General features: G+C 40.8%; 1 protein-coding gene across 2 annotated transcripts; it reads left to right on the forward strand.

Moving 5' to 3' along the window:
• Positions 1-1,697: 1,697 nt before the first annotated feature.
• FBXO30 (F-box protein 30) lies at positions 1,698-25,907 on the forward strand. 2 transcript variants are annotated; one of them, XM_024219907.1, is made up of 4 exons: positions 1,698-1,903; positions 7,294-7,399; positions 18,859-20,956; positions 22,902-25,907. In XM_024219907.1, exons 3-4 carry the CDS (start codon positions 18,875-18,877, stop codon positions 23,103-23,105), a joined length of 2,286 nt encoding a protein of 761 aa, XP_024075675.1. In that variant the 5' UTR covers positions 1,698-1,903; positions 7,294-7,399; positions 18,859-18,874; the 3' UTR covers positions 23,106-25,907. The 2 variants fall into 2 exon arrangements, with proteins under 2 accessions (XP_024075675.1, XP_024075682.1); XM_024219914.1 differs by lacking the exon at positions 7,294-7,399.
• Positions 25,908-26,981: the final 1,074 nt, after the last annotated feature.

Raw genomic sequence — 26,981 nt, forward strand, 5'->3', positions numbered from 1 at the left:
TCTCCCTACTCAAAAAAAGTAATTAGAACAAGGAGGCCCACTATCACAATAAAAGTCCTGCCATAGCACACTGGAAATTTGGAAGCATAAGTTCTGTACACCACTGTTTTTCAAGCTGTGGTCTGTGGACGCCTGGGGGTCTGCAGACTTTGTCTAAGAGGTTCGCAAAAAGTTGTTACCATGTAACAGTGGTTTTCAACCTGGGGTCTGCAATCTGTCTAGGATTTCAAAAGTGGGCCGCAACTCCATTTGAAAATTTGTAGGGGTCTGCAAATGAAAAAAGGTTGAAAATCACTGCTGTACACAAATGTACACAGTACTAAAGAATTAACAATGTTTAGCCAGGTTGATCTCAAACTGGACATGGAATTCAGTTCACATTCCCAGTTGCAGATAGTAGGACTACAAAACCTCCCATCGGGTGCACAAGCCCAAATAAAGATACAGGGCCAATAAGTGAGAGTTGAACTTCTTCAACTCCTTGGGAATCTCTTTAGTTGTCTGCTGCATAGTTTAAAGGATTTTTTTTTTTTTTTTTTTTTTTTTGCTTTTGTAGATAGGCATGGAGCCAGCCCTTGCTATCTTCTTGAGCTTAACATGCAGGATACTTGTATCCTGATCCTGTAATCAGATCTATGCAGGAACAAAGATCTCTCCACAGGAATCTGAATGCAGGATCAAGGCTTTTTGTAAACGTTAGCAAACTTGCAAATATTCATTATAGGTAAAGCTGGCAGTGCTTCCTATTATTAGACCCTGTTTTCAGTTTCATGTCTTCTCTGTGTGTTATTCTTAGAACGAGAAAAAGTAAGAAGTCCTTATGTTCTAAATAAAAATCCATGGGTCCAAGTCTGTAGTTCTTATAATGCACTTATTAGCTATGAGCTAAATCCTGAGAGATACTCAGCATCCACAGCTCACTGCAGGCGTTCAGAATTTCTCTGGATTTGACCCTTCAGTAAAAGTTGGCCTGAGTGATGACCAGAGAATTTGAAGAACGGTTTTGACAAACACATGCAGAAGTTAGGCATGAGGTAAGTGTGCCTTTGGTAGCGGATTACAGGCCCACTCTGCTCCCCCTGGGGGCAGAATTTAATTCATTCCAGCTACTTCACCTCCTACTTTTGGCACAGATTTAAAGTGACAATAAGTTATTTTTAAAACATTTTCTTTTCCCAGGGCTCATACACGGTCACATCGACCAACGTGCCCGTGTAAAACACGAGCCAGCCTTTAACACGAACACAGCTCTCTCCAGCGGGCCGGCCCCACGCACACAGCCCGGGGGCCCCGCCCCTCTGCAGCCGGTGTCCGGCTCCGGAAGAACGCGGGGCCCGCTGCGCTGGCAGCACGGGGAGCAGCGCCCTCGCGGGGTGACAACGGCCCGGGGCCGGGACTGAGCCCCCCCGTTGTGACGAACCTAAGCCTGCCCCACCCCCACTACCATCACCCTCCAGCGCAACCCGCCCTTGTCTGGGGCTGGTCCAAGACCCAGCAAGAGCCGGGGCGGGGACTGAGCTCAGAGCGCCCCACAAAGGGGGCGGGCTAACATCCGGGTACTTGACGCACACACGCTCACCTTAGCCAGTGGGAAGGTCCATCCGTCCCTTTTTTCCCCGCCCCTGCTCCGGCGTGCGTCATAGCGTCACCGGCGACCCGCCCCCACTGCATGGAACCCGGGGGAGGAAGACGCCGCTGGCAGCGCCAGTCCTGGGGGGGAGTCGGCGCGCGCACTCTCTCCTCCTGCCATCCCGGAACCGGATTGAATCCGGAGGGACTCGCTCGCTCTCCCTCCCTCCCCTCGCGCGTGCCCGCCCGCTCGCTCGCGCGGCGGTTGGAGGCAGGAGCGGCCGGCAGCGGGGCCGCACGGAGCCCTGCCCGAGGCAGAGCCGCCGCGCGGACGGTGAGTGACCGGGGCCGGGAGGGGTTTTCTCCTCAATCCGCATCTTCCCGGTCGGCGCCGCCAGGGTCAGAGGGGGGCGGGGTCTCTAGTCCGGGCCTGGGGCCGGGAGCAGCCGCTCGCTGGCTAGGACGCGGTGAAAGTTGAGGTGCTGTGGGGTGAGAGGCCGCAGCCGCGAGAAGCTCGGCGACCCATAGGAGAGTCCGAGTGGTGGGTGTTTCCCCTCCTCCCCACGATCCGGGTGAGGAGTAACCCGGGCCCTGGCTGCTTGGGTGGCTGCCCGCCGCCCTTCCCGGCTGCCCCGGAGCGGGGGCTCTCTCGCTGCACAGAGAGGTTCTCCTAGCCCGGCCCGTGCAGGCCCGCCCGGGGGGGAAGGGGGATCGTGTCACCCCTCCCTTGGCTACTGGGTTTTAATACCGATCTCAGCCTGCGGCTGGGTGTCTGTGGTGGTAACATGCCATTTAGGGTGGCTGGCGAACCAGCTCCACCCCTGCTCTCTAGCTCCCCACCCCTTTTCCCTTTATGGGCCACTGCCTGGGTAGGTTTCTTGCGGAGCACACAATGGCTATGTGGAGGAGACGTTCACCATATGGCCGCTTTCCCTCTCTGTTTAGCCTCCGCGTTGCTGCTATTGTTAATATTAATAAACATATGCATTACAGTGGCCCCGAAAGAGTAGGGTCAGGATCCTATTTCGCTAGGTGTGATCCAGATACAACAAGTCAGCCCCTGCCCCACAGTGCAGTCTTCCTCTTTTATTCATAGACAAGGGGAGCAAATAATTCCTAGTTATTGCTGAAAGGTTTCTCTGATCCTGTGTGTGTATTGTAAGTCACAGTTTCAACTGTCTAAGAGGGGACTTGGTCCCTGAGTTGCTTAATCCATTGAAATAAAAAAAGAGGAGGCAACTTGTTCCTATATAAACATAAAGGAGATGGTATAGCTGAACACTGATAATACTTAGTCTTGCCATGAGTGCAGGGAACTGGACTAGATGACCTCTCAAGGTCCCTTCCAGTCCTACGATTCTATGATAATTAAAGAATAACAAACATAAATATAGGGGGGCGGGCAGTGACTTTGCCTAAAACTTTTAGCTGTAAAAAAAATCATGCAGTCTATTTTTGAGACGCTGTAACACCTTTGAAATTTGGTAGGGAGAAAGCTGTAGGGCTGGAGAAGTGTTTTTTCTTTGTCCCCTGAAATTCCATTCAGATTTGTCTGAGAAACTTTTCAAATCCGCATTTCTCTTCTGTTGTTTGTATTATTAACACGTCAAATAAGCAGCAACAGCACATCCTGCATTGGGAGCCCAGGGAGCAGATAACCTCCCCCAGGAAGTGAGGAAAAGGAGAGGTGGGCTGGGCTGGGTTCCCTTCCCTTTCTCTGGGCCCAGAACATAGCCCAATCCCCCACATAACCCAGGATAACTACCTTCTGTCACTGCCAGGTAATATAACTAATCCTGTAACTCAACCTGTGTTGCAGATTTGAAGGTTTAGGGTTCAAACTCTGCAGATGATGTACAATAGTGGGATTGTCATATTTGCATATACTTTTGTTTTTACTTAAAAAAAAAAGTCATAAGAAATTACACACACAAAACTGTTAAAAGAATATTATTTAGGTTGTGAAGTCAAACAGCTGAAAGTTAAAAAATGTCTAAATTTAGGCTGCCTGTGCAATTTTAATTCCGCCTTCTTGTGTGTATGCATTATGATAGTCTTTAATTAGATGATCACATACTTTTTTTTTTTTTTACAAGAGCATTCCTTTATTCAGTGTACAAGAATGAATCAGGCTTGTGTAAGGCTTTTTGTGTGATCTCTGCCTCATTTGTTGCAGAAGAGGAAAGGTATTTAGAGAAGAAAGGAAGAGACTGCAAGAAGAAAGAGGATGGTCTCATGTTCAAGGCAGGTGAATGCTGCATGAAAGCACAGTTTTCTCACTGCCTCTGTTTCAAATTTCCTATGTGATGTTACACAAGTCACATAAACCAAAATTTTGGCAGGGGGCTTCTTATGTGTTTCTTATATTCTGGGTGCTCAACTTGAAACACTTGGAGCCCGATAAGCAGAAGTGTTGAGTGCTCACACTGCAAATAAAGTGGATGCTTTGCACTCTGTCAGTAATACAGTGTGGTCTGGAGGTATGAGTATAGGGTTAGGAATCCTAATTCTGTCTGTATGGCGTTAGGCAAATCTCTCTTATTTTCCCCATCTGGGAATAATGCTCTTATCTCACAGTGGAGATAAATTCATTTGTTAGTGAGGCAGTCAGTCAGATACTACAATGATGAATACCCTAGAAAAGACCATGAGGAAATTAATAATTCTGTGTTCATTGAAGGCTTTGGATGGTATGCAGGAGCCACTTACAGGATAAAAAGAAGTATTGAACAGCTGCCTCATTCTGTGAGCATAGTCCATCCTCTCTGCACTGAATGAGGCAATGGTCCTGTTAAAAATAGTATGTGATCATGTAATCAAAGACTGTATTGTAATGCATACACACAAGAGGGCAGAATTAAGGTTGCATGGGCAACCTAAATTCTTAGATTTTCTAACTTAACTTTGAAAACTAATGTCTTTAACCTTTTTTGTGTATACGCTGTAATTATGAAAGTACCTATGACTGGATATATAGTATGTCTGAATATTTTCGTGTTGAAATACCTCTCAGTACCACGTGTCTATAAAGAGTATGCAACAAACAATTATGGATAAGTGGCGGGAATATAATCAGTAGAAAACAATTTTTTTTGTTTGCCAAAGGCAAAACAATTGTTCTAAGCACTACTATAAAATAAATCCTGTCAAATGTTTTTTTTTTTTAAAGCAAATATAAGGTATATTGTTGGCTAAATTTCTAATTAGTAAGCTTACTGCTTTTTAGTACAAAATCTTAGCAGAAGTAATGGTCAGTACAAAAATATTTAACAAAAGATCTTGGTTCAAGTTGTTCATCAAACTACTGGTATCTGTTGCAACATTTAAAAAAAAACTTTATGTAGGTGCTAAAATTATCTTTAGTTTTGCCAATCATACTTACAGTTAAGGTAAATTTGAGTGGCTTAGAAGTATGTCTCTTATAGAATCAGTAGTCCGTCCGTCCCCTCCCCCCCACCCAAAGGTGGGTATGTTTATGTGCTGTGGAGAAGCATAACAGTTTTGAGTGACAGCTCAGTAACAAATGAGGTAGTTTTTTTTAAAGTATGCTTTGTTTACCACAACCACAGTGCATTGCAATACTCAAAACACTCTGTTTTAGCTGAGTCACTATTGTCATCAGCCCTTGAGAGGGTTTTGACAAGCATGCTCATTTGGAGCCCATGGATTATATATCTTAGTTTCATGTGTGCTGACATTTGGAAAATACTTCTGTTTTTAACTGGCAAATATAGATGAGAAATTGGTGATTCATTGTCCTCTACAAATTATCTCAAAACAATCTTGACGAGCCAATCTTTTTTTCTTTACACAGTCTTCTTCATTCTAATTCAGTACCTGTAAAACAGCTAGTATATTGACAGATATGATCATTGGGCAGTTATCAGTACACATTTGCTTTTGTGTTGCTAAGAGGTACATTCTGGCAACTATTTGAGATAGCTCTTCAAATTTAAGCCCTTGTTTACATGTCCTTATAACATTCTGAAAGTTACTTGGGGGCTTAGATATCTCATTGTTACTTCTAGATCAAAAGTGGCTTTTTAAAGGTTAATGAAAAGCATTGAATTCTTTTTCCTCCCTGCTTTGTATTACTCAGTTACCTGGTAAAAAAGGCCTATGATTTCTGATGCTCTAAAACTCAAATAGAGGGGAAAATAGGGAAAAAACACGCTAGACTCCAATGAGTCTGAATGTTTTTGATTGTTTAATGAAGCATGGTTTAATGATACTGAAGTTAAGTGCCTGAAAGTAGAAGGGAGGTTAATTTTCTTAACTTTTAACACAGGATGGACTTAAGGGGACTGATCATCCTGCTGTTTGCACATATGTATGGTGTATCCTTCTCCTCTCTGTTGTATGTCTTGTTTATTTAGGTTGGAAGCTCTTTTGGGACAGAGGCTGTCCTAGTGCATTGAAAAATGGGGGCCCAGTTGGGGCCTCTAGGTGCTACAGTAGTACAAAATAATGATCAGATCCTCAGATATGCATGCATATGTGTAAAATTAAACAATGCATTGCACCTGCACTTCAGTGCTTGATCACTAGATACAGGATTTCATCTGTTCAGTTTGCATTTAAATATGCTTGTTCATTCCAATATGGGCACCTACAAATGTATGTGTAGAAACCACAGAAACAAAGTTTCAACAAGATGTTATGATTGACATCTATAATTAGGCAAAGGTCACAAATTTAGATGTTTTTCCAGCGAAATTGCCACAACATGCATGAATTAAAGTATTAAACTTAACACCCTGTGCAGAAATAATGTATATCATATGTGCAAGAGGGTGTGTGTAGCTGTGGTTTTGGTTGTGCAGCTAAAAATGTCAACCATCGTGCATTAATGTAGATCTTTGCACTTATAAGTATAAACACAGGTGCATAATTATTCTTATGCTTGTGCAGTGTCTCATTACTTCTCTAGGTCAGACTGCTTCCCTCTCATCCTTGTTTCTTAACCTCTGATTTAGCTTGACAGAACTTTTCTGAGAGAGGGTACCGTCTTAAAGGATACGTTTTCCCCCTTCGTTTTTACCATCCCTGTGCTCCATATTCCCTAGCAGCCACAAGCAGTGCGTGGCTACCTGCATATACAGGGCAAAGATAGGGCACTTGAAGGCTCTTTAATGCTGCAGATAAATGCTTAACAAAGTCCAGTGTCGGAAATTGAAACTACACAAATTCAAACTGGAAATACAATGCAAATTTTTAAGAGTAATTAACCACTAGAACATACACCCATGGGCTGTGGTAAATTCTTCATAACTTGGAATCTTTTATTCATGATTGGAAATCTTACTAAAAGATATGTTCTTATTCAAGTTTTTGAACTAGATGCAGGAATCGCTGTGTGAAATCCGTGGTGGTTGTTATGCAGGAGGGCAGACTAGATAAACTTAATGATTGCTTCTGGCCGTAAAATCTATGAAGTAGCAATCTCGCGTGACTGATAACTGGCATCAGACAAGTGTTTCAAAACTTACCATCTTTGGTGCTAAGGCTGTTTGCCCTATTCTTTATTAAGATAAAATGTAATTAGTTTTATTATTAATTTGTCCTTTGTGGAATATAGAATTTTGCAAAATGTTAGTCATACAAACATACCTGCATTCCCAGATAGGCAAGCACACAACTCTTTTTAGAGGATTGCACAAGTAGGGAGTAGTCCTTACAGTCAAAAATGTAGCCTTTTATCTTTTTTGATTTCATCTTTTGCAGAGTCTGCAACAATCAAGCAGTTGTACTGAGTTCAAGTTCAGAAGTGCTTTACACATGAAGCCAAACTGGCTCGCTAGCTGACTTCCCTCTGCCACCATCTCAGCAGGTAGAGTTCTTTTGTGCCTGAGCCATGCACTAAGTATAGCTGCTCCAGGTATAGTTGTCATGTAGTAGTCTATTGCCCAAGGTTAATCAAAGTTTTGGACTGTTAATTGGGGAATGGGGCAAGACACCAAGAAAGCACAGCAGACCTGTCACAAAAACACAAAACGGAAATCCTGGTGATTCTTTTTAAAATGACAATATGTTAAATAATTTATTTAAAGTTGCTGGAGAGAGGGCTGAGTTCCACCTGAGAGAGGCTTGCATTCTAAAATAAGACAGGTATCTTGCAGACTAAGGCACCAACTGGGGGGGATCAAATCTAGAAGTGGTAGAATGATCTTAAGGGTTTTTTCTTTAAATTATTCTATTTCTGGACTATAGTCAGAAGGCTTTCCGAAGGAAGTATGTCTTAATAAATACTCTGAAGAGTGGGGAGATAGTTTTAGGACAAGAAAACCGAGGCATAAGGGGCCTATAGACAGGCTTATAACTCCTAGAGCTAGTAAAATGTATACAACTTTCTCTCTAATATTAAAATCTAAAAAGGAATAAGTGCTGAGGATTTTTATTTCTTCCACTCAGTCTCATTGCTGTACTTAGAAGCAGCTATAATTTTGTGTCAGACATGATTTTAGGTCATTTGCCTTTCGAAGCATTATAGTATTTGTTTTGATCATTCATCAGAAATAGTTTATTGATGCATAGAACTGTAAGATGCTAACTGAATCTCTTAGTGTTTTTTTTCCCCATAAGATATCAGGAAACAGTGTTGTGAATGTCGTTTTTCTGCTTTCTATCTTAGTGATTCTAAATAGTCATGCTTTATGACAGTAAAGTTAGTAGTATGTTCCTTGTGTGTTTTCAGAACTCTCTCTACTGAATTTAGTGATTAAAGTAAGTTTACTGCTTTTTATTCGTGGTAGCCATGGAGAGCCAGCACTTTAAGAAAGGGAGTGGAATTTTGTTCCTCCTTGGGCATCAAAAGCCTTGTTTACTAAGTTCTAGTTGTATTCACCTGTGCAAATGCATTGAGGGCAGTTGCTTTGCACAGGTATTGCTGAAGATGTAACTGGCCTGCAGAACCTTATGATGATGATGGTATGTGAGAAGAAAAGAACGCTGCATGACTTCTAAGTGCTATGGGGAAAACCTCTTGTAGACTGAATACATATGATTTGACCTAATTCTGAGAGAAACATACAAGTCCATGAAGCTGCCTTTACAGTATTTTTTTTTTCTGAAAACTGACTATGGGATTATAAATCCATATAAAATACAAAATCCTGTTTATTGTATATGCTTTGACAATTTGTCTGATCTCTTTTTTTATGCTGCTTTCAGACAAGTCATGCCTTCTCAATTCCTTTTTTCTGAACAAAACCTCTTTGTTCAAGTATCTCCTAAAACTCACTTGACTCTTGCTACAGGAAGTGTTCATTTGCCCTTTAAAAAATTTTTTTTATGGAATCAAGACGTGCATATATCTCGGCTGAGTAGCTGCTTAATCTTGAAACTATAGCCCTTACTCTTGCTAATTCATCCTCCTTACTGTTGTAGTTTTATAAATTTAAAATTAGATTATAAACTCCATCAGGGAAGTGCTATATTGTGTATTTATCTGAAGTGCCTAATACCACTTGGTGCTGTATCTATAATAACCACATATTTCTTTATCCAAGAAACAATTAAAATTTGCATAATAATTGCTGTACATCATAAAATAAAGTTCCAAAGGGCTTAAACATGTGTATTAAATACATACTGAGATCAGTGTCTAAATGTACCATGTGATTATATATACAGCATTATATATGGCCATCTACTTGTTTTAGATAATTATTTTGTATGAATGATTACCAAATAACACTTGATGTGATGAACTTGATTAATAACTAATTTTTAATAAAATAGTATGCATTTACAACTAAAGATTTTATTTATTTACAATAAAGAAACTAATACTGGGTTAAATTCCCCTCACCTCACAGTCTGCACTTGCTTCCAGCAGTGCAGAAGTGGGAAGGGAAGTTTGAGCAGGAAGTTGAGGCTGAACCCCCTGTTTTGTGGTGGCAGAGGCTGCATTGGCTTTGAAGAGGTCATGGCCAGGGGATGGCTGTATTCAGCTTATCTGAACACCTTTGTTCCTCTGAAGCCCTCAGTAGGCATTAAAAGCTACCCTCCTTTGGTCAAAACCCATAGGGATGACAGGTTGTGGTATATCATCTGCCTTCTTTTAGGGTAAAACTTCCTTTAGCAGAAGAGTTCTAGTTGAAGCAAGGATATAGAACTTGCATGTCCCTCTACCAGTTCAATGAATCTGCCCCATTATTTGAAACTTAATAAAACTGAAAAAAACAGTGCTACAAATAATATGCATACTTGAAATGTTAGTGTAATTGTCCTGCAATAGTAGAGAATGAGTTCTTATCTCACTTTTTTCTAACTTGTAAATTATTTTAAACTTTTGAAGGTGGGGAGGATGGGCTGGAGAAGATTATGTAAGAGCTTAAAAAATTTACCCAACGCTTTACTAACCTGAGAACTAAATTTACTAGTTCAAATGAAAAATTTCTATCCAAGCATGCATCGTGTGATTTAAAAGAGTAAAATAGGTCTATCTGTGTTCTGTATCTAACTGTAACATTGTTGATCCATTTTCTGTAATGCACTTTAAACTTGCATTTCATTGGGAGGGTGGGGTTGGTTCACTACCTATCCCTTTTGTGGGTTCCTTCTCCTGTGATGAATCCTGATGAATATTTTCCTGAGTTGTCTTCAGTTTTTCTTTCTCCTGCTTCCATGTACTTATCTTTTTATCTACATTGTGTTCTTTACCTTCTCCAGTATTTTTTCTCCTTTCTTCTCCAGAATTTTTCATCCAATTGTTTTCTAACACATATCATAAATCTTCCCCATCTCTCTCTCCTGCCCACCTACACTCAACAAATAAATCCACCCTCTCAAATATAGGGTGTGAAATTTTTACCAGACACAATAGACAGAGGACTAAATATACTAGTGAAAAACCAGTATGAAAGATGGAAGGGTCAGTAGGGTGGCAGTGTCCAAGAGCCATTCCAGGTGAGATGCCAAATCTTTCCACATCCTCCCCAAACTACCAGGATTCCCTTCTGGGTGCTCTTTCTGGATTCTGCCTTTTGTATTAACAGTCTGGCTGCTAAAAGGAAATGTCTGTCTTCATTTTTTGAGTTCTCTTCTTCAGTGACTAGCTGCATTGCCTATTTCTGCTCCTTGTTTTTCCGAAGCAAAAGTTAGAATGTAACTATCAATTTCAAAGGATTCTGAATAGACTAGTCAATTTTCATTCTGCTGCAGCTTAGGGTATGTCTACACTACGGGATTACTCCAAATTTACAGAATTCGATTTTTGGCAACTGATTGTATAAAGTCGAGTGCATGAGGCCACACTAAGCACATTAATTCAGCGGTGTGCGTCCATGTACCGAGGCTAGCGTCGACTTCCAGAGCGTTGCACTGTGGGTAGCTATCCCATAGTTCCTGCAGTCTCCCCTGCCCATTGGAATTCTGGGTTGAGATCCCAATGCCTGATGGGGCCAAAAATTTGTCACGGGTGGCTATGGGTAAATGTCGTCAGTCAGTCCTCCCTCCGTGAAAGCCACGGCAGACAATCATTTTGCACCCTTTTCCCTGGATTGCCCAAGCAGATGCCGTAGCACGGCAGCCATGGAGCCCGTTCAGCCTTTTTTCACCGTCACCGTATGTCTACTGGATGCTGCTGACAGACGCGGTACTGCAGCGCTACACAGCAGCATCCCCTTGCCTTTGCAAGTTAGCAAAGACAGTTACCAGCCATACTGTACCATCTGCTGCTTTGCAAGTTGGCAAAGACGGTTACCAGCCATACTGTACCGTCTGCTGCTGTCATGGGTGCTCCTGGCCAGCCTTGGTGATGTCAGTCGGGGGCACCTGGACAGAAATGGGAATGACTCCCCAGGTCATTCTCTTCAAGTTTTGTCTAATGGAGAGTCAGTCCTGCCTAGAATATCAGGCAAGTCTACTAAAGAACCAGAGAGGGAAACGGCCGCCCTGGGTCAGAGCACCAGACTTCCCGCAGAAATGATGAGCTGCATGCCATTCTAGGGGGTGCCCCTACAACAAGCCCACCTGTTGCTTCCCTCCTCCCCCACCCCTCCTGGGCTACCTTGGCAGTTATCCCTCCATTTGTGTGATGAAGTAATAAAGAGTGCATGAATTTGAAACAACACTGACTTTATTGCCTCTGCAAGCAGAGATCAAAGGGGGGAGGGGAGGGCGGTTGGCTTACAGCGAAGTAGAGTGAACCACCATTCTGCACTTGCTCAGCCTATAGCTGAAAATGGGAATCTGTGATAAGCACTAGGATAGAAGCACAGGCAGGACTGAATCTCCATTTGTGTATGGGCCTTTGGTTAACACTGGTAAAATACAAAATGTTCCAGGATATGTATGTTGGGGGACAGTTCTAAACGGCAGCTTTATTTTTTTATTTGCAGCAAAATGTAGAGGTCTAAGTATCTGATTGTGAGCCCTGGGAGCAAGGGGTAGGCTGGGGTAGGTGCGACCGCGTGGTGCTGCCGACTGGGAGAGCAGCCTGAGCCAGAAGCCTCCAGATGGCATGATATTCCAGGCAGGACTGAATCTCCATTACACAAAACTTAAAGAAGAGAGTGACCTGGAGTCATTCCCATTTTTGTCCAGGCGCCCCCGACCGACCTCACCGAGGCCAGCCAGGAGCACCCACGGGACGATGATGACGGTTACCAGTCATACTGCACCGTCCGCAAGGCAAGGGAAGGGGATGCTGCTGTGTAGCGCTGCAGCACCGCGTCTGCCAGCAGCAACCAGTAGACATACGGTGACAGTGAAAAAAGGCGAGAAACAATTTTTTCCCCTTTGCTTTCACGAGGTGGGGGGGGTGTGTGTGTGTTACGACATATACCCTGAACCACCAGCGACAATGTTTTTGACTCTTCAGGCATTGGGAGCTCAACCCAGAATTCAAATGGTTTTCGGAGAGTGAGGGAACTGTGGGATAGCTACAGTCGTCAGTCGCCCCTCCCTCCGTGAGCGTCTATTTGATTCTTTGGCTTTCTGGTACGCTTGTCTCAGCTCCTTAAGTTTCACGCAGCACTGTGTTGAGTCCCTGTTGTGGCCTCTGTCCATCATGGCTTTGGAGATTTTTTTCAAATGTTTCGGCATTTCGTCTTTTGGAACGGAGTTCTGATAGAACAGATTCATCTCCCCATACAGAGATCAGATTCAGTATCTCCCGTACGGTCCATGCTGGAGCTCTTTTTTGATTCTGGGACTGCATGGTCACCTGTGCTGATCAGCGGTCCACGCTGGGCAAACAAGAAATGAAATTCAAAAGTTCACGGGGCTTTTCCTGTCTACCTGGGCAGTGCATCCAAGTTCAGATTGCTGTCCAGAGTGGTCACAATGGTGCACTGTGGGATAGCTCCTGGAGGCCAATACCGTCGAATTGTGTCCACACTAACCCTAATTCGAACCGGCAATGTCGATTTCAGCGCTACTCCCCTCGTCGGGGAGGAGTACAGAAATCGATTTTAAGAGCCCTTTATGTCGACAAAAATGGCTTAGTTGTGTGGACGGGTGCAGGGTTAATTCGATTTAACGCTGCTAAATTCGATCTAAACTCATAGTGTAGAAGATGCTGAGGAGCAGTAGAGGCACAGAGATTGGTCAGTCTGCATTCAGGCAGATGCTAGAACATCAGTTTATACTTGATTCACATTGGAAAGGTTCCCTGCAAAATCTTACGGGCTAGAAACTTTTTTTTAAAAGTGAAAGCAAGTAGGAAAGTGGCCTTTTTAGCATCCTAACTATGCAAGTTATGACAAAATGAGACAGGATAGACAGCTACCAGAGAGTGGTGGAAAAGGGATATATCAGCCCTAGAATGGTAAAGGCTCTTTTCCCCATGAACTGAAAGAGGTTACTTCAGGTCAACTTAGGGACACCTCAGTTCAATTAAGGGCTCCCTGTGACCTTTAAAAACCCCTTTTCTGGTGTGCGTGTGTGAGAGAGAGAAGGAGAGATGAGAGACAAGCTGCAGCAGGGAGAAAAATCTTTTCCTGGATGGAAGACTGCTTTCTTGCTTATAAGGGAAGCAAGCCAGCTAACAGACTGTTTGGGGAAGGACTGGCACCCCAGAGCAGCATAACAAGGCAACATCCCAGAGAGGGGACAGGGAGAAGTAAATTTCCTTTTTATGTTATGAACTTGTTTCTCTTTGTTTGGCTGCAGAGTACTCCTTGGGCCTACCCTGAGGCCCACCTTGTAAATATTCAAAAATAAAACCTGAGTGAGGAATAAAAATTCTCCAAAGTGGGACTGATTTGCTCTGAGCCCCCAACTGCCAGAGGGGGAAACGTTGAGCCCAGTGAGGTGAAGGTGCCTTGCTACAAGGTCTAGAAGATACCTCAACTTAATCTTGTGAAATTTGTGCTTCCCAAATACATGAAACAAAAAAGGCAACCATTTATATCTGAGGAGAGTGTGGGGGCATGCAACTATTCACTCTTGAGTTTGATATTGTGTCAGTACAGCAGCTTATTTGTATGATGGAAGAGGCAGAGAGAGAAGGTTGCCTTCACTGCATCTGGAATATTGTATGCCCACAATTTGAAGCCATTATTAAACTTTGTCTTAATATTTGTATTAGCACAACAGCTATAATCATGAGGTTGTTCATAACAGCTGGAATTTTAATCCTTTTCATTATGGCAGGTTTTCAAAGCATGTTCTGGCTGATCTGGTCAGCTGACTATATTGTATGTACAATAACATCAAGTGATCCTTCAAATTCTGAGAGCGGTGGTCACCTCACTGGAACTGGATGTATTTTTAGGTTTCTCTGCTAGTAACAGTCAAGCGTAAATACTTCAGCATCTCAGATGAACTGAACCTAGTTGCTGACATTACATAATCAGAAAAGTACAGCTGTTCGTTCTTTGTATAGTCACTAATTTGACATAAAGTATGGTAAGAAACTAGTATCATGTAGGGTAACATAAAATAAGTCAGTTCTTTTCAGGGTATGTTCTATCTGCAATTAATGTTTATATTTTCCCTTGTCATTTCTCATTGCAACACAACTACTTGATCTGTTTACTCTTCGAGTTTTATATTACTGTTTTTAAAGAACAACTTTCACACAGTGTTAAACATTCAGGTATCTTCAAACCTAAATCCTTTTTTACCAAAGTTTTTCTTCTTTTCAAGCTAACACATACATTAATGTTTCAAGGTTCTTGCTCCCTCTTTTCGGTGACATAATAATCACTCATTTTTCATTTAAAAGATTGTAGCCTTAAATCTGAGTAATAAAGATTTCTTTACTTGCTGGATCACTTAGAAGCTTAGATGTGAGGGATATTGTAACTAATGAAAATGGCAAAATAAAAATGAGGAACTTCAGTAGGTGTGCTAGCTTGAAAAATTAAATGTAGTAATGGCAACTAACTTGTCATTCATGTATTTGATTATTCCTAAAACAAATGAATACTTAAATTTCCCAATTGGAAAATTGTACAAATTTTGATGTAGACTTAAACATTTTGTGTTATTGGTAAGGCTCAGATTTTGTCTCGGATATTTTTAGTGAAAATCATGGACAGGTCATGGGCAATAAACAAAAATTCACGGAAGCCCGTGACTTGTCTGTGATTTTTACTAAAAATATCTCTGACTAGTCCTCTAGTCTAGTCCCCTGCACTCATGACAGGGCTAACAATTCTCTAGACCATCCCTGACAGGTGTTTGTCTGACCTGCTTTTAAAAATTTCCAGTGCTGGAGATTCCACAAACTCTCCAGGCAATTTATTCCAGTGTTTAACCACCCTAACAGTTAGGAAGTTTTTCCTAATGTCCAACCTAGACCGCTCTTACTGCAATTTAAGCCCATTGCTTCTTGTCCTGTCCTCAGTAAGGAGAACAGTTTTCCCTCCCTCCTTTTAACAACCTTTTATGTACTTGAAAACTGTTACGGCTTCCCCTCTCAGCCGTCTCTTCTCCAGACTAAGGCTTTGTCTACCCTACCAATTGAACGACAAAACTTTTGTCCTTCACAGGTGCTTAAAAAAGCCTCCCCCTGAAAGACAAAAGTTTGGCCATGGCAAGTGGCAGTGTAAACGGCTCATTGTAGGCAGGAGTGCTCTCCTGTCCACAACGCGAACCCCGCTCATGGGGGGTGGAAGTATTTTGTCTCAAAAGTGCCAACAAACAGTGTTTACGCTGCCTGACTTTTAGTGACATGGCTGTAGTGTAGACAAAGCCTAAACAAACCCAATTTGTATTTGAGGACTGCTGGCAATTTGCTCCTACAACAAAAGGTCTCATCAGTTAGCCTTTCAATCATACATTAAATGACTAGGTCACTTTGTGATGGGGAATTTTGTAATAATTTGTAACATCCCCTTCAATAAACTTGCAATAAAGGTTGCAAACTGCCTGTGTGTGTGCAGGATGGGGCGGTCCTATCAGAGAAACTAATTCTAATATGGTGAAAGGAATGCTTCCTTTAGGCTGGTCTACACTGGGGGGGGATCGATCCAAGATACGCAACTTCAGCTACGCGAATAGCATAGCTGAAGTCGAAGTATCTTAGATCGAATTACCTGGGGTCCAGACGGCACGGGATTGACGGCTGCGGCTCCCCCGTCGACTGCGCTACCGCCGCTCGCTCTGGTGGAGTTCCGGAGTCGATGGTGAGCGCGTTCGGGGATCGATTGCTACCCGCTGATATGGCGAGTAGTGAAGACGTACCCTTAGAGTAACCTGCTCGATGTTCCTTTTTAACGAATAGAATCCGAAGGGGGGGGGGTATTTTTCCATAGCTGTAAAGAGGTCATTTTTAAACTATTTCTGTTCAGTTTAGAAATTTGTGCATGAGTCAACTTAAAAGGAACTCCTGGCAGAATAGCTTATGGAAAATTCTGTTATGGACCTTTCTTCCCCCACCCTCCTTTTAATTATTTACAGTCAAAACATTTTAAAACTTCAATGAAGAATTGCCTTAGACACTATTGACTTAATCTGTAGGATGTATGCAAGAAGCCTTTGACAAATTGCGTAACTTTAGTGATTGGTAAACTGATAATAGCTCATCTTAATTAATTAGCCTCTTAGAGTTGGTATGGCAACTTCCACCTGTTCATGTTCTCTGTATGTATATATCTTCTTACTATGTGTTCCATTTTATGCACCTGATGAAGTGGGCTGTAGCCCACGAAAGCTTATGCTCAAATAAATTTGTTAGTCTCTAAGGTGCCACAAGTACTCCTGTTCTTTTTGCGGATACAGACTAACACAGCTGCTACTCTGAAACCTGTATTTACAACATACGATGAAAAGCTAATTTGCTACATGTAAATAAAAAGGAACTCTTCATAGTAGGGAAAAATAAACCAGCTGTGTTGTGCCCATCAAGTGCAGCACATATGCTTCTTTGTTAGTAGAGTTCAGAAAAGTGAGTGGCCAAAACATTTGAATTACTCAAATTTAGGGGCTGATACTTAAAGTTGGCTTGAATTTCAAAATGTGAAGTATCAGAGGAGCATAGATTTAAAATCCCATGAATAACTTTCTGTGACAAATAACACCTTAAATTACTAAAAGTAAAAAATATAAAAACTTGTTAGTTTATTGGTTGGTTACTTACGTTTGTCAGTTTAGACAATGAAAAAAATTCTAGTCACTTTCATTTCTATTTACAGTCAGTTAGTTTCATTTCAAAGTTTTTCTGCGATAGCATACTGCTGCATTGCTTGAGTTGAAAACATTGCAGGGTATATTTGTTAGCCATTGGAAATAAAATCAAACATGGAAACATTTCTGTTCTGTTCAAGTTTTATATTCAGCTTATTTTTAGAAAACTTATTTATTTATTTTGGTGGGCAGAGGGATGTAAATTTGTTCTGTTCCTTTAAATCTCTACAAAAAATTAATGATTTAAGAATATTTTCTATACTTCATCAGTTTAGTCTTTCAGTAAAACATGTCAGGAGAATCATGGAGTGATGCAGTATGATGCTTGTGATATTGTGAGATTGCTAATTGTGCTAAAGCAGGGGGTTAAAGCATAAATGAGCAACCTGTACATTTATTTTTTCCAAGATTAATAGAGTTTAACCACAAGGGTTTGGGGTAAACATGGACTGAATATAAACAGCAGTAAGAAAATGTTGTTGAGTGATTGTCTTCTTTTCCCTGCCCTCTAATTTTTAATGTATTCCTCCCCGTATCTTAAAAATGTGTGGGGGAGGGGAAGATAAACTGACTTTGAAACATACAAATGCAATGTACTTTCAAATACAAATGTTTGCAGTGGTGAAACATGGAATGCTGTGTTTACTCTGCCCTCCGAATCAGAACAAGGAATCCAACTTTCTAGTGCCAAAGTGCTTTACAGTTGTGCCTGCTTCACAATAAAACTGATCACATGACTCCAATTATGTGGAGTTTCTTTATTGCTCCCCCATCTTCTCACTAGCATTAGCATAACCAAATAGGGAGGAGTAAAAGCCATTTTAGGACACCTGGAAATGTGCCTTTTTGTTTTTACTGATGTTCTGGGGGGAGGGGGTTAGCAAATTAGAAAGGATAGTAAAACTGCTGCACACTATAGCTTTGAGCAAACATTTTTCATAAAGGTGTGAAACTATTTTAAAAATTTAAGAAGTGTCCATGATCATGTTTGAGGTCACTTTAAAACAGTGTAACTTGATTTCTTCTTTGAGTGGCCATTCCACATTCCCACTCATAGGATGGCACTAGCAGTGCAGCTCTGCTGGTGGCCATTGGAGTGCCCCCCTACTGTCTTCCCCTCGCTGTTCCTCAAAGTTTTATGGGTAAGATTGTAAAAGGCACCATGACACTCCAACTACCTTATTACCTTCCAACTGTGGCAGCAGATGGACTAGGAACCTCTCCAGACTTATCCATGTTCTTTAAAGACTCAGTGCCTTAGTTAGATTTCTTAGTTAGGATTAATATTAGAAATTTTAGCTCATTTGTTTTCTTTATAAATGTATTTTTTATTAGTTCCTGCACCTTGCTTCGGGCTTACTGATCCTATGGTTGATTCAGAGAGGAAGAGACCAGCATTTAAGAGGTTTGCCTCTTGTCCTGCTGTGTTCTCCAGCTTGAAAAACTCTAGGTTACAGTTGAGTAACCTTCATTTCTCTGTATTACTCAAGCTCGTTTTTTGTTTTTTTGTTTTTGTTTGTTTTTTGAGGTGGGGGGTAAAATGTCACTTATTACTGTACTTATGGTTTGTGATCAATTAGTGTAGTGTTCATTTATAACTCTATATACATTATAGACCAAGAATATGTAGTTATTTGTTTTATTAGTAAACTTTAACAAATACTGAGTTAAAAATTAAGATTGTTTTATCTCCTTTCTCTTCCTGCCCAGAGCTGGACTTGCAATCATGGAGGAACATCAGCAGCATTTACACTGTGTCAATTGTGTCAGTCGGCGTTGCATGACCAGACCAGAGACTGGAATTTCCTGTGACTTGATTGGCTGCCCACTGGTTTGTGGAGCAGTCTTTCATTCATGCAAAGCTGAGGAGCATCGCATTTTGTGTCCATTTGAAAGAGTGCCTTGTTTGAATAGTGGCTTTGGATGTCCCTTTAATGTAGCCCGAAACAAAATCGCTGAACATCTAGAAACTTGTCCTGCAAGTGTGGTTTGCTGCACTATGGAATGGAATAGATGGCCAGTCAGTTATGCAGACCGGAAATCTTATGAAAATCTAAGTAAAGATGTTGATGAAGTAGAGCAGTTAGACATGGCTTTAGCCCTTCAAGACCAGCGCATGCTATTAGAATCCCTCAAAGTAGCAACTATGATGTCAAAAGCAGCTGATCAGATATCCGAACCTAGAGAGCAGACTTCTGTTAAGTCAAGTGCTCCTGACACAGTGCTTTCAAATGGGTTGATACCTGCAGATGGAGATTCCTACAGTGTACTTTATCAAGCTACTGTAGAAACTACTAAGAGTTTAGCTGCTGCATTAGATATACTGAACACTGCTACAAGAGACATAAGTATGTTAAGTTCAAGACTATGTATTTTGCCATATGAGATGAATGAAGATTTTCAGATCAAAGAACAAACTACTAATGGATGTATTCAAAGTAAATTGCCAGACTATGAATATCCAGATGAAGATAACATGGGAGCAGTTGGTGGAATTGACTTTGATGTCTTGAGCCAAAATTCACAATCGGAACAAAATGGTTCAAGTGATTTTTGTTATGATATAGTGCAAAAACGTGACTTGAATGTGAATCTTGGTAATGCTTCTGCTCTGTGTAATGGTTTTCATGCAGAAAATATAGGTACAGAGGCATTGGACCAGAATGAAGATCTAGATGTGTGTGACTCAAAACCATCTAATGTAGCAAATGGTGAATGTATTGCATCTCCTGATGATGGAGCATTGAAGTCTTGCAGCTCCTTTCCTGTAGCAGCACAACAACTTAGAGAAGTAATAACACCCCACAGTTTATTTAATGGCGCTGTTAACCATATACAACTGCCACATGTCTCCAGTGGAGAGGAAGTGTTAGAGAGGCAATTGGAACAAGAAAGATTGAGAAATGTAGATGTGTTTTCTCTAATTCATCATCGATCATGCAATTTTCTTGTTAACCACTGTTGGTCTACACCAAAGGAAGACAAAGCTGTTGATACATCAGATTTGGAGATAACAGAAGACCCTATGGGTCTTCAGGGGATAGATCTAATCACAGCAGCTTTGCTGTTCTGTCTAGGAGACTCTCCGGGTGGTAGGGGGATATCAGATAGTCGCATTGTTGATGGATATCGCATTGATTTTGGGACTCAAACATTTTCCCTCCCATCTGCGATATTGGCCACAAATACAATGGTAGGGGAAATTGCTTCAGCTTCAGCATGTGATCATGCCAACCCACAGCTCTCAAATCCAAGTCCTTTTCAGACACTTGGTCTGGACTTGGTATTGGAATGTGTGGCTAGATACCAAACAAAACAGCGTTCAATGTTTACATTTGTTTGTGGACAATTGTTTAGGCGAAATGAATTTTCTTCACATTTTAAGAATGTGCATGGTGACATTCATGCTGGCCTCAATGGCTGGATGGAGCAGAGGTGTCCCTTGGCATACTATGGGTGTACATACTCTCAACGTAGGTTTTGTCCTTCAACACAAGGAGCAAAGATTATTCATGATCGCCATCTGCGGTCATTTGGAGTTCAGCCTTGTATCTCTACAGTATTAGTAGAACCAGCTAAAAGCTGCCTCATTGGTCCATGTAGTGATCATCTGAGTAGTCTTCCTTTTGAGGTTCTACAACATATTGCTGGTTTTCTAGATGGTTTTAGTTTGTGTCAGCTTTCAAGAGTGTCACGATTAATGAGAGATGTATGTGGAAGCTTGCTTCAAGCACGTGGAATGGTCATTCTGCTTTGGGAAAAGAGAAAGTACCCAGATGGAAGTTCTTCATGGCAAATAAAAGAAAAGGTAAGATAATTTTGTTTCTTGGAAATAGGAAGGAAGGTATGGGACATATCTCCTCTTGTCCTGAGGATGACTGTTTTCCCTAACCCTTCCCCCCCCCACCCCTGGTTAATTGACATCATGGTGTCTCTTGAAAAAGACCATCTTCTCTGGAACCCAATGCTGTTCTGAGAGCCAATTTGAAAAAAAAGTGCTACAGTAAGTAGTTTGGTTGTCACCTTCCTAGCACATTCAACGTATCCCCAACAGTTTGGGGAATGGGATTTGAGGTAGGCCTTTCCATTGTTTTCTGTCGTGGTAATATCATAGAATCATAGAATATCAGGGTTGGAAGGGACCTCAGGAGGTCATCTAGTCCAACCCTCTGCTCAAAGCAGGACCAACCCCAACTAAATCATCCCAGCCAGGGCTTTGTCAAGCCAGACCTTAAAAACCTCTAAGGATGGAGATTCCACCACCTCCCTAGGTAACGCATTCCAGTGCTTCACCACCCTCCTAGTGAAAAAGTTTTTCCTAATATCCAACCTAGACCTCCCCCACTGCAACTTGAGACCATTGCTCCTTGTTCTGTCATCTGCCACCACTGAGAACAGCCGAGCTCCATCCTCTTTGGAACCCCCCCCTCAGGTAGTTGAAAGCAGCTATCAAATCCCCCCTCATTCTTCTCTTCTGGAGACTAAACAATCCCAGTTCCCTCAGCCTCGCCTCATAAGTCATGTGCTCCAGACCCCTAATCATTTTTGTTGCCCTCCGCTGGACTCTTTCCAATTTTTCCACATCCTTCTTGTAGTGTGGGGCCCAAAACTGGACACAGTATTCCAGATGAGGCCTCACCAATGTCGAATAAAGGGGAACGATCATGTTCCTCGATCTGCTGGCAATGCCCCTACTTATACAGCCCAAAATGCTGTTAGCCTTCTTGGCAACAGGAGCACACTGTTGACTCATATCCAGCTTCTCATCCACTGTGACCCCTAGGTCCTTTTCTGCAGAACTGCTACCCAGCCATTCGGTCCCTAGTCTGTAGCAGTGCATGGGATTCTTCCGTCCTAAGTGCAGGACTCTGCACTTGTCCTTGTTGAACCTCATCAGGTTTTTTTTGACCCAATCCTCTAATTTGTCTAGGTCCCTCTGTATCCGATCCCTACCCTCTAGTGTATCTACCACGCCTCCCAGTTTAGTGTCATCTGCAAACTTGCTGAGAGTGCAGTCCACACCATCCTCCAGATCATTAATAAAGATATTAAACCAAACCGGCCCCAGGACGGTAATAGTTCTGTAATACTAGGAAAAATTGAAATATTTATCTAGAAATCATAGCATAGTTTTGCTTCCATAACTTTATTTAATACTATGTATATCTGAAAGCGGGAATTTTGTCTAGTTTTAAATAGTATAAAGATAAGAAATGAAAGTATAGAATTCTAAGTTCTATTCAGGTGTTTATATCATGTCTCTTGCCATGGTATTGAGTGTCTTCATCAAGTAAATAATTTTGAAAAATCAGGCACTAAGTTACACATTACATGAAGAAGAGCTGAGTACCTGCATCTCCTTTCTCTTCAGTTGGACTTGCAGATACTCACCATGACTGACAACCACAACCTTACTTTTCAAACTAGAACCACACTGACTTAAAACCACACAATGTTTTTGCCTGACATGTAACTTCCTGATCAAATGTGCTCAGTTTAAAAGTAAAATGATTCTCTTCCCCACCTCAGCTCCTGCCCCAAACTTCCATCCTGTAAAGTCAACCTAGAATCTGAAAGTAAGGCTGGATATTACTGGCTGGAACTTAGTAAATAGTACAAGCTGGTAATATTAATTTAGCTGTAATTAGTGGTGGACCTGAATTAGTTACAAAATGAAGTGTTCAGGGTAGTACTAGTTTGATTCTCTGTTTACAAAGAATGAGTTTGATGCTAAGCATGTACTTGTTTTCCAGGTGTGGCGGTTCAGTACAGCTTTTTGTACTGTAAATGAGTGGAAGTTTGCTGACATCGTAAGCATGGCTGACCACTTGAAGAAATGTAATTATAATGCTGTAGAGAGAAGGGAGGAGGCTGTCCCGCTGCCATGTATGTGTGTAACACGAGAACTCACTAAAGAAGGACGTTCACTCCGCTCTGTCTTGAAACCTGTACTTTAAATGCGATGTCACTCCACTTGCACATACACTCAAGCACCTGATATAACCTCTGTGTAATATTATGTGACACTTTATTAATGTACTAAAGATAATTTCTAGTTAAATCTACTCTGTCACTATGTATATAATGTTTTGAAGTGACATTTATTTTTTATAATACTGTTTAGTTGAAAGTATTGAAAGTTGCCTTAATGTTTGAAAAATTTGGAACTTGCTGGACAGGGTAGTTTTATCTAACTTATATAATTTTTTTAAAAAATCTCTAATGTATGTTTTTTTTTCTGATTCACTGGTGCCCATATTTTTGCTGAATTAATAAAATTTCAGAAATGAACTTCTAAAGGTATGCACATTCAAATAGGATACTTTGAGTTGTAGTGAGACAAGATCCTGACCAAACACATTTTGTGTGTCTGGTCTTGTTACAAATGACTAAACATTCAAAAGCTGAACACTATTCAAAACTTTGAAGTAGATGTCTCAGACAAACCCTTGACTTTTTAAGTACACGTGTGCGAATTTCTTAGTTTAATCAGTGTTCTAGTGCTCATCCTAGTTAATATACATGTGACCTAGGATATGCATTTTAAAAAATATGTAGCAATGAGCTAAGTGAACTCTGATTTATGGCAGATTAATTTTAGCACAACTTTCTTTTGAAGAGTCAGCAATGGTTATTTTTCTTGCGAACTAACAGTTATTTCACTTTTGGGAGCAAACCTCTTGAAGTTAAAACCATGAAATATTTATTAGCTGTTAGGTTGGCATTTGAGTTTATAATCATTTTTTTTTTAATCCCATTCGCCAATCCTATAGTTGATTAAAGGAGAAAATGCTTGAACAAAATCTTCTTATTTCTTGTCATAAATTGGAATATGGGATGCACAACTGTGGATTTTAAAATGCAGCTAACGAAAGGGCTTAAATTGTTTTATGGTATTGTAACATGTATTGTCTTTCGTTTCTGTTAATTTGTCTATAAAAATGCTACACTGGTTGAGTGCATTTTAATTGCCTAAGTGCATCAAAATGTATCATCTTCATAAGATGAGACAGTTTCCATGAGTTGCATGAGGCATATCCAAAATGTTCTGTTCAGCCACATCTTTGATTAAATGAACAACTCTAAATTGTTTCCACAATCTCCTGGAATGTAGAAACTTGCATAGCATTTTGTGAATAGGAAGTATGTACTATGAGAAATGCCCTGGTAATAGCAAAAGTACACTAGCTTAATTCAAAATGACTTTCAGACTTTTGTGTTGGTGACCATGGACTGTTGCACTTGGTAACTGTGCCACACACTAAAACAGAAACAGACCAGAGTTTGGAATGATGAAATACAGTATGTATTTCAATTTTAGGTAAAACAAGTTACTCTTAAGGAGAGAATGCTACAGAAATGGTTACATTTAAAGCTTGTAACTTCTATAAGAGATACTTGTTTATGGCTAACCTGGCTACCGTTCACAATTACAGCATCTGTGTATTGTCCATTCTGGGTCCAATCCAGCTAAACAGTCATTGCCTTTTTCTGTTCAGAATGCTGAAGGTGCTCCAGAAAGAAACAAAACCCAGTTCTTCAGTGCCATATGACAAAACTGTTGAAGAGCTCAAGCAAAACAAGCTCTCTGCATCCCGTTCTCTAGAATGTCTGAATCTCTGGATCATGTGTCTTTTTGGCACTTCTTCCTCCCACCTTGGATGGGAGCAAATGGGGGAAGAACCCTTTGCAAAAAAAAAAAAAAAACGTTAATCTGTTTTCGGTAAGTCTCCATACATATCCATGGTGGTGGCTGCAGGGAACATGGATGATATACTAATTTGGACATACAAATTAGGTTTTAGCTGTAGGTAGAAGGATCCCTGCCTCCCTTCCCTCTAGTGTGTTGCAATGCTGTTTACTCTCAAAACCAAGAGAAAGAAACCTCCAGTCCTATGCAGGGACAGTTTCCCTTTCAGCACTGTATCTCTTAGCTGTAATGGACCCTTGCTGCCTTTCCCTGACATCCAGAAGTAGCTGTCATACTGGAAGAACTCAGACTATTCAGGCTCCATCTTTAAAGCTGCCTCCGAGGTAGTAGGTATTCACTTAGCCAAGGACTGCTGTGACTTTGGTACTTAGTATTCTTTGTAACTACCAGGATCCTGCTTCCTATAGAATAACTGGGCTGGGCAGAAGTGTTTCTCTAGAGAGAAGAGGGTACTGCAAGGGCTTATATTGACAGAATCTAGGCTGTAGTTCAGTGCAAATATGCAGCTAAAGTAAAATCGGTTATGCTGCTTTGTTAAAATAGGCATTTTAAATACTAGATATTTTCATCTTGACAGATAACACTACATTCTCAACACATGCACTTTTGTTCTCAAATATTAGATACTGACTTTTTTGTTAAATATAAGTTTCTATTTTTATGAAAATCCAGAGCTATTAAAATATCAATGCTGTAAACAAAATTTCTGCTTGTAAATTGTTTCAGATGCAGGAATACATTATGTAATTAGTATAACAACATTTATTTTACACTGCTATGCAGTCTGTAAAACATAGGGAATATGTAATCAGTCTATCAGAACTTGGCTGTTTTTATTCATATTTGTCCTGGGACGTTAAAAATACCATCTTTCTCATTTTCCCCAAATCCTGACTCCCCTGTTGCAATCTCCTTTACAGCATATGTACACAGCTGTTGCATTCTTTGTCTTTTACTTGATGCTGCATTGCTACCTTTTTAAAATGTTATGTTTTCAATCATTATGCAATTTTTTTGCAATGTCTGTTAAAATTCTAATAAAATACATTTGGAGTTTCCCTTTATTTGGTATGAATTTACCTTATTTTTTTTTAAGCTTCTGAACACTCCGTTCAGTATTTAAATGTGTGGCACTCTATGGCTGGCTGTTGGATTGCAGTTAGGAATATTTTTAAAATCACATTAACACAAGAGAATTTCACTGTCAAATCAGACTTCTGAAAACTGGAAGATCCATAATCTATAAATATACTTAATCTCTAAACCCAAATTCACTTTATACTGAAGAATATAAATTTCCTCTGAGTATGTTGATTTCCACATAATTAAAACAATGATAGACTTTGATGTTTTGCTTTTGAAGCTGGCAGATCCTGTTATGTAGGTTTTCCTCCACCATTAAAGATGGAGCTAGATTAATCAAAACCACTATCAGTTATCCTTATAACTCACTCAAAAAGCTCCAACTGGAAGTGGTAATAAGGAAAAATTAAACTGACCAAAAGGGTACATTTTATTGGTTGTAATGCTCCCCATGGCCACAAAGAACACTGTTCAATATCTAGTCTCCTGGGCCTATGACTAAAGTTTTTGGGCATATGGAGAAGGCTGTTGCTTAAAATAATAGTAGCAACAATGCAGAGCAACTAGGCTGTGAGGAAAAACTATAGCGGAGGTAGGCTTTATACTAGGAATGTTAGGAAAAATGTAAATAAAACCCTTGGGAATTTTTTTTAACGTATACTAGGATTATTCATGAAAGAGTAGGACTCCATCCACACAGCAGCTTTTTACTATGCTACAGACTGGAATGGGGAGATAGCTTTAAAAATAAAAAGGTTGTGTCCACACAATACATGATTATTCATCATTTAAACCACAACAGCCTACTCTAACTCATAGCTTGGTTCCTATCAGTATATAGGCACATGTGGCTATTTTGTTAAGTAAATCAAATTTTCCCTTCTCCACATTGAACATCTCACAATGTGGAGGATGTCACTTTCTTTCCTCTGGGGACTCTTCCTGTGTGCATAAGGTATTCCAGAGGACATACCTGATTAAGTTAGCAGGAAGCCACAGGCAGATTTTAAATGTTTTACCTATTTTGCTGGGCAAATTG

The sequence above is a fragment of the Terrapene carolina genome, unplaced genomic scaffold, assembly GCF_002925995.2.
Source record: "Terrapene carolina triunguis isolate 2854851 unplaced genomic scaffold, T_m_triunguis-2.0 Scaffold85, whole genome shotgun sequence".
Classification (NCBI taxonomy): domain Eukaryota; kingdom Metazoa; phylum Chordata; order Testudines; family Emydidae; genus Terrapene; species Terrapene triunguis.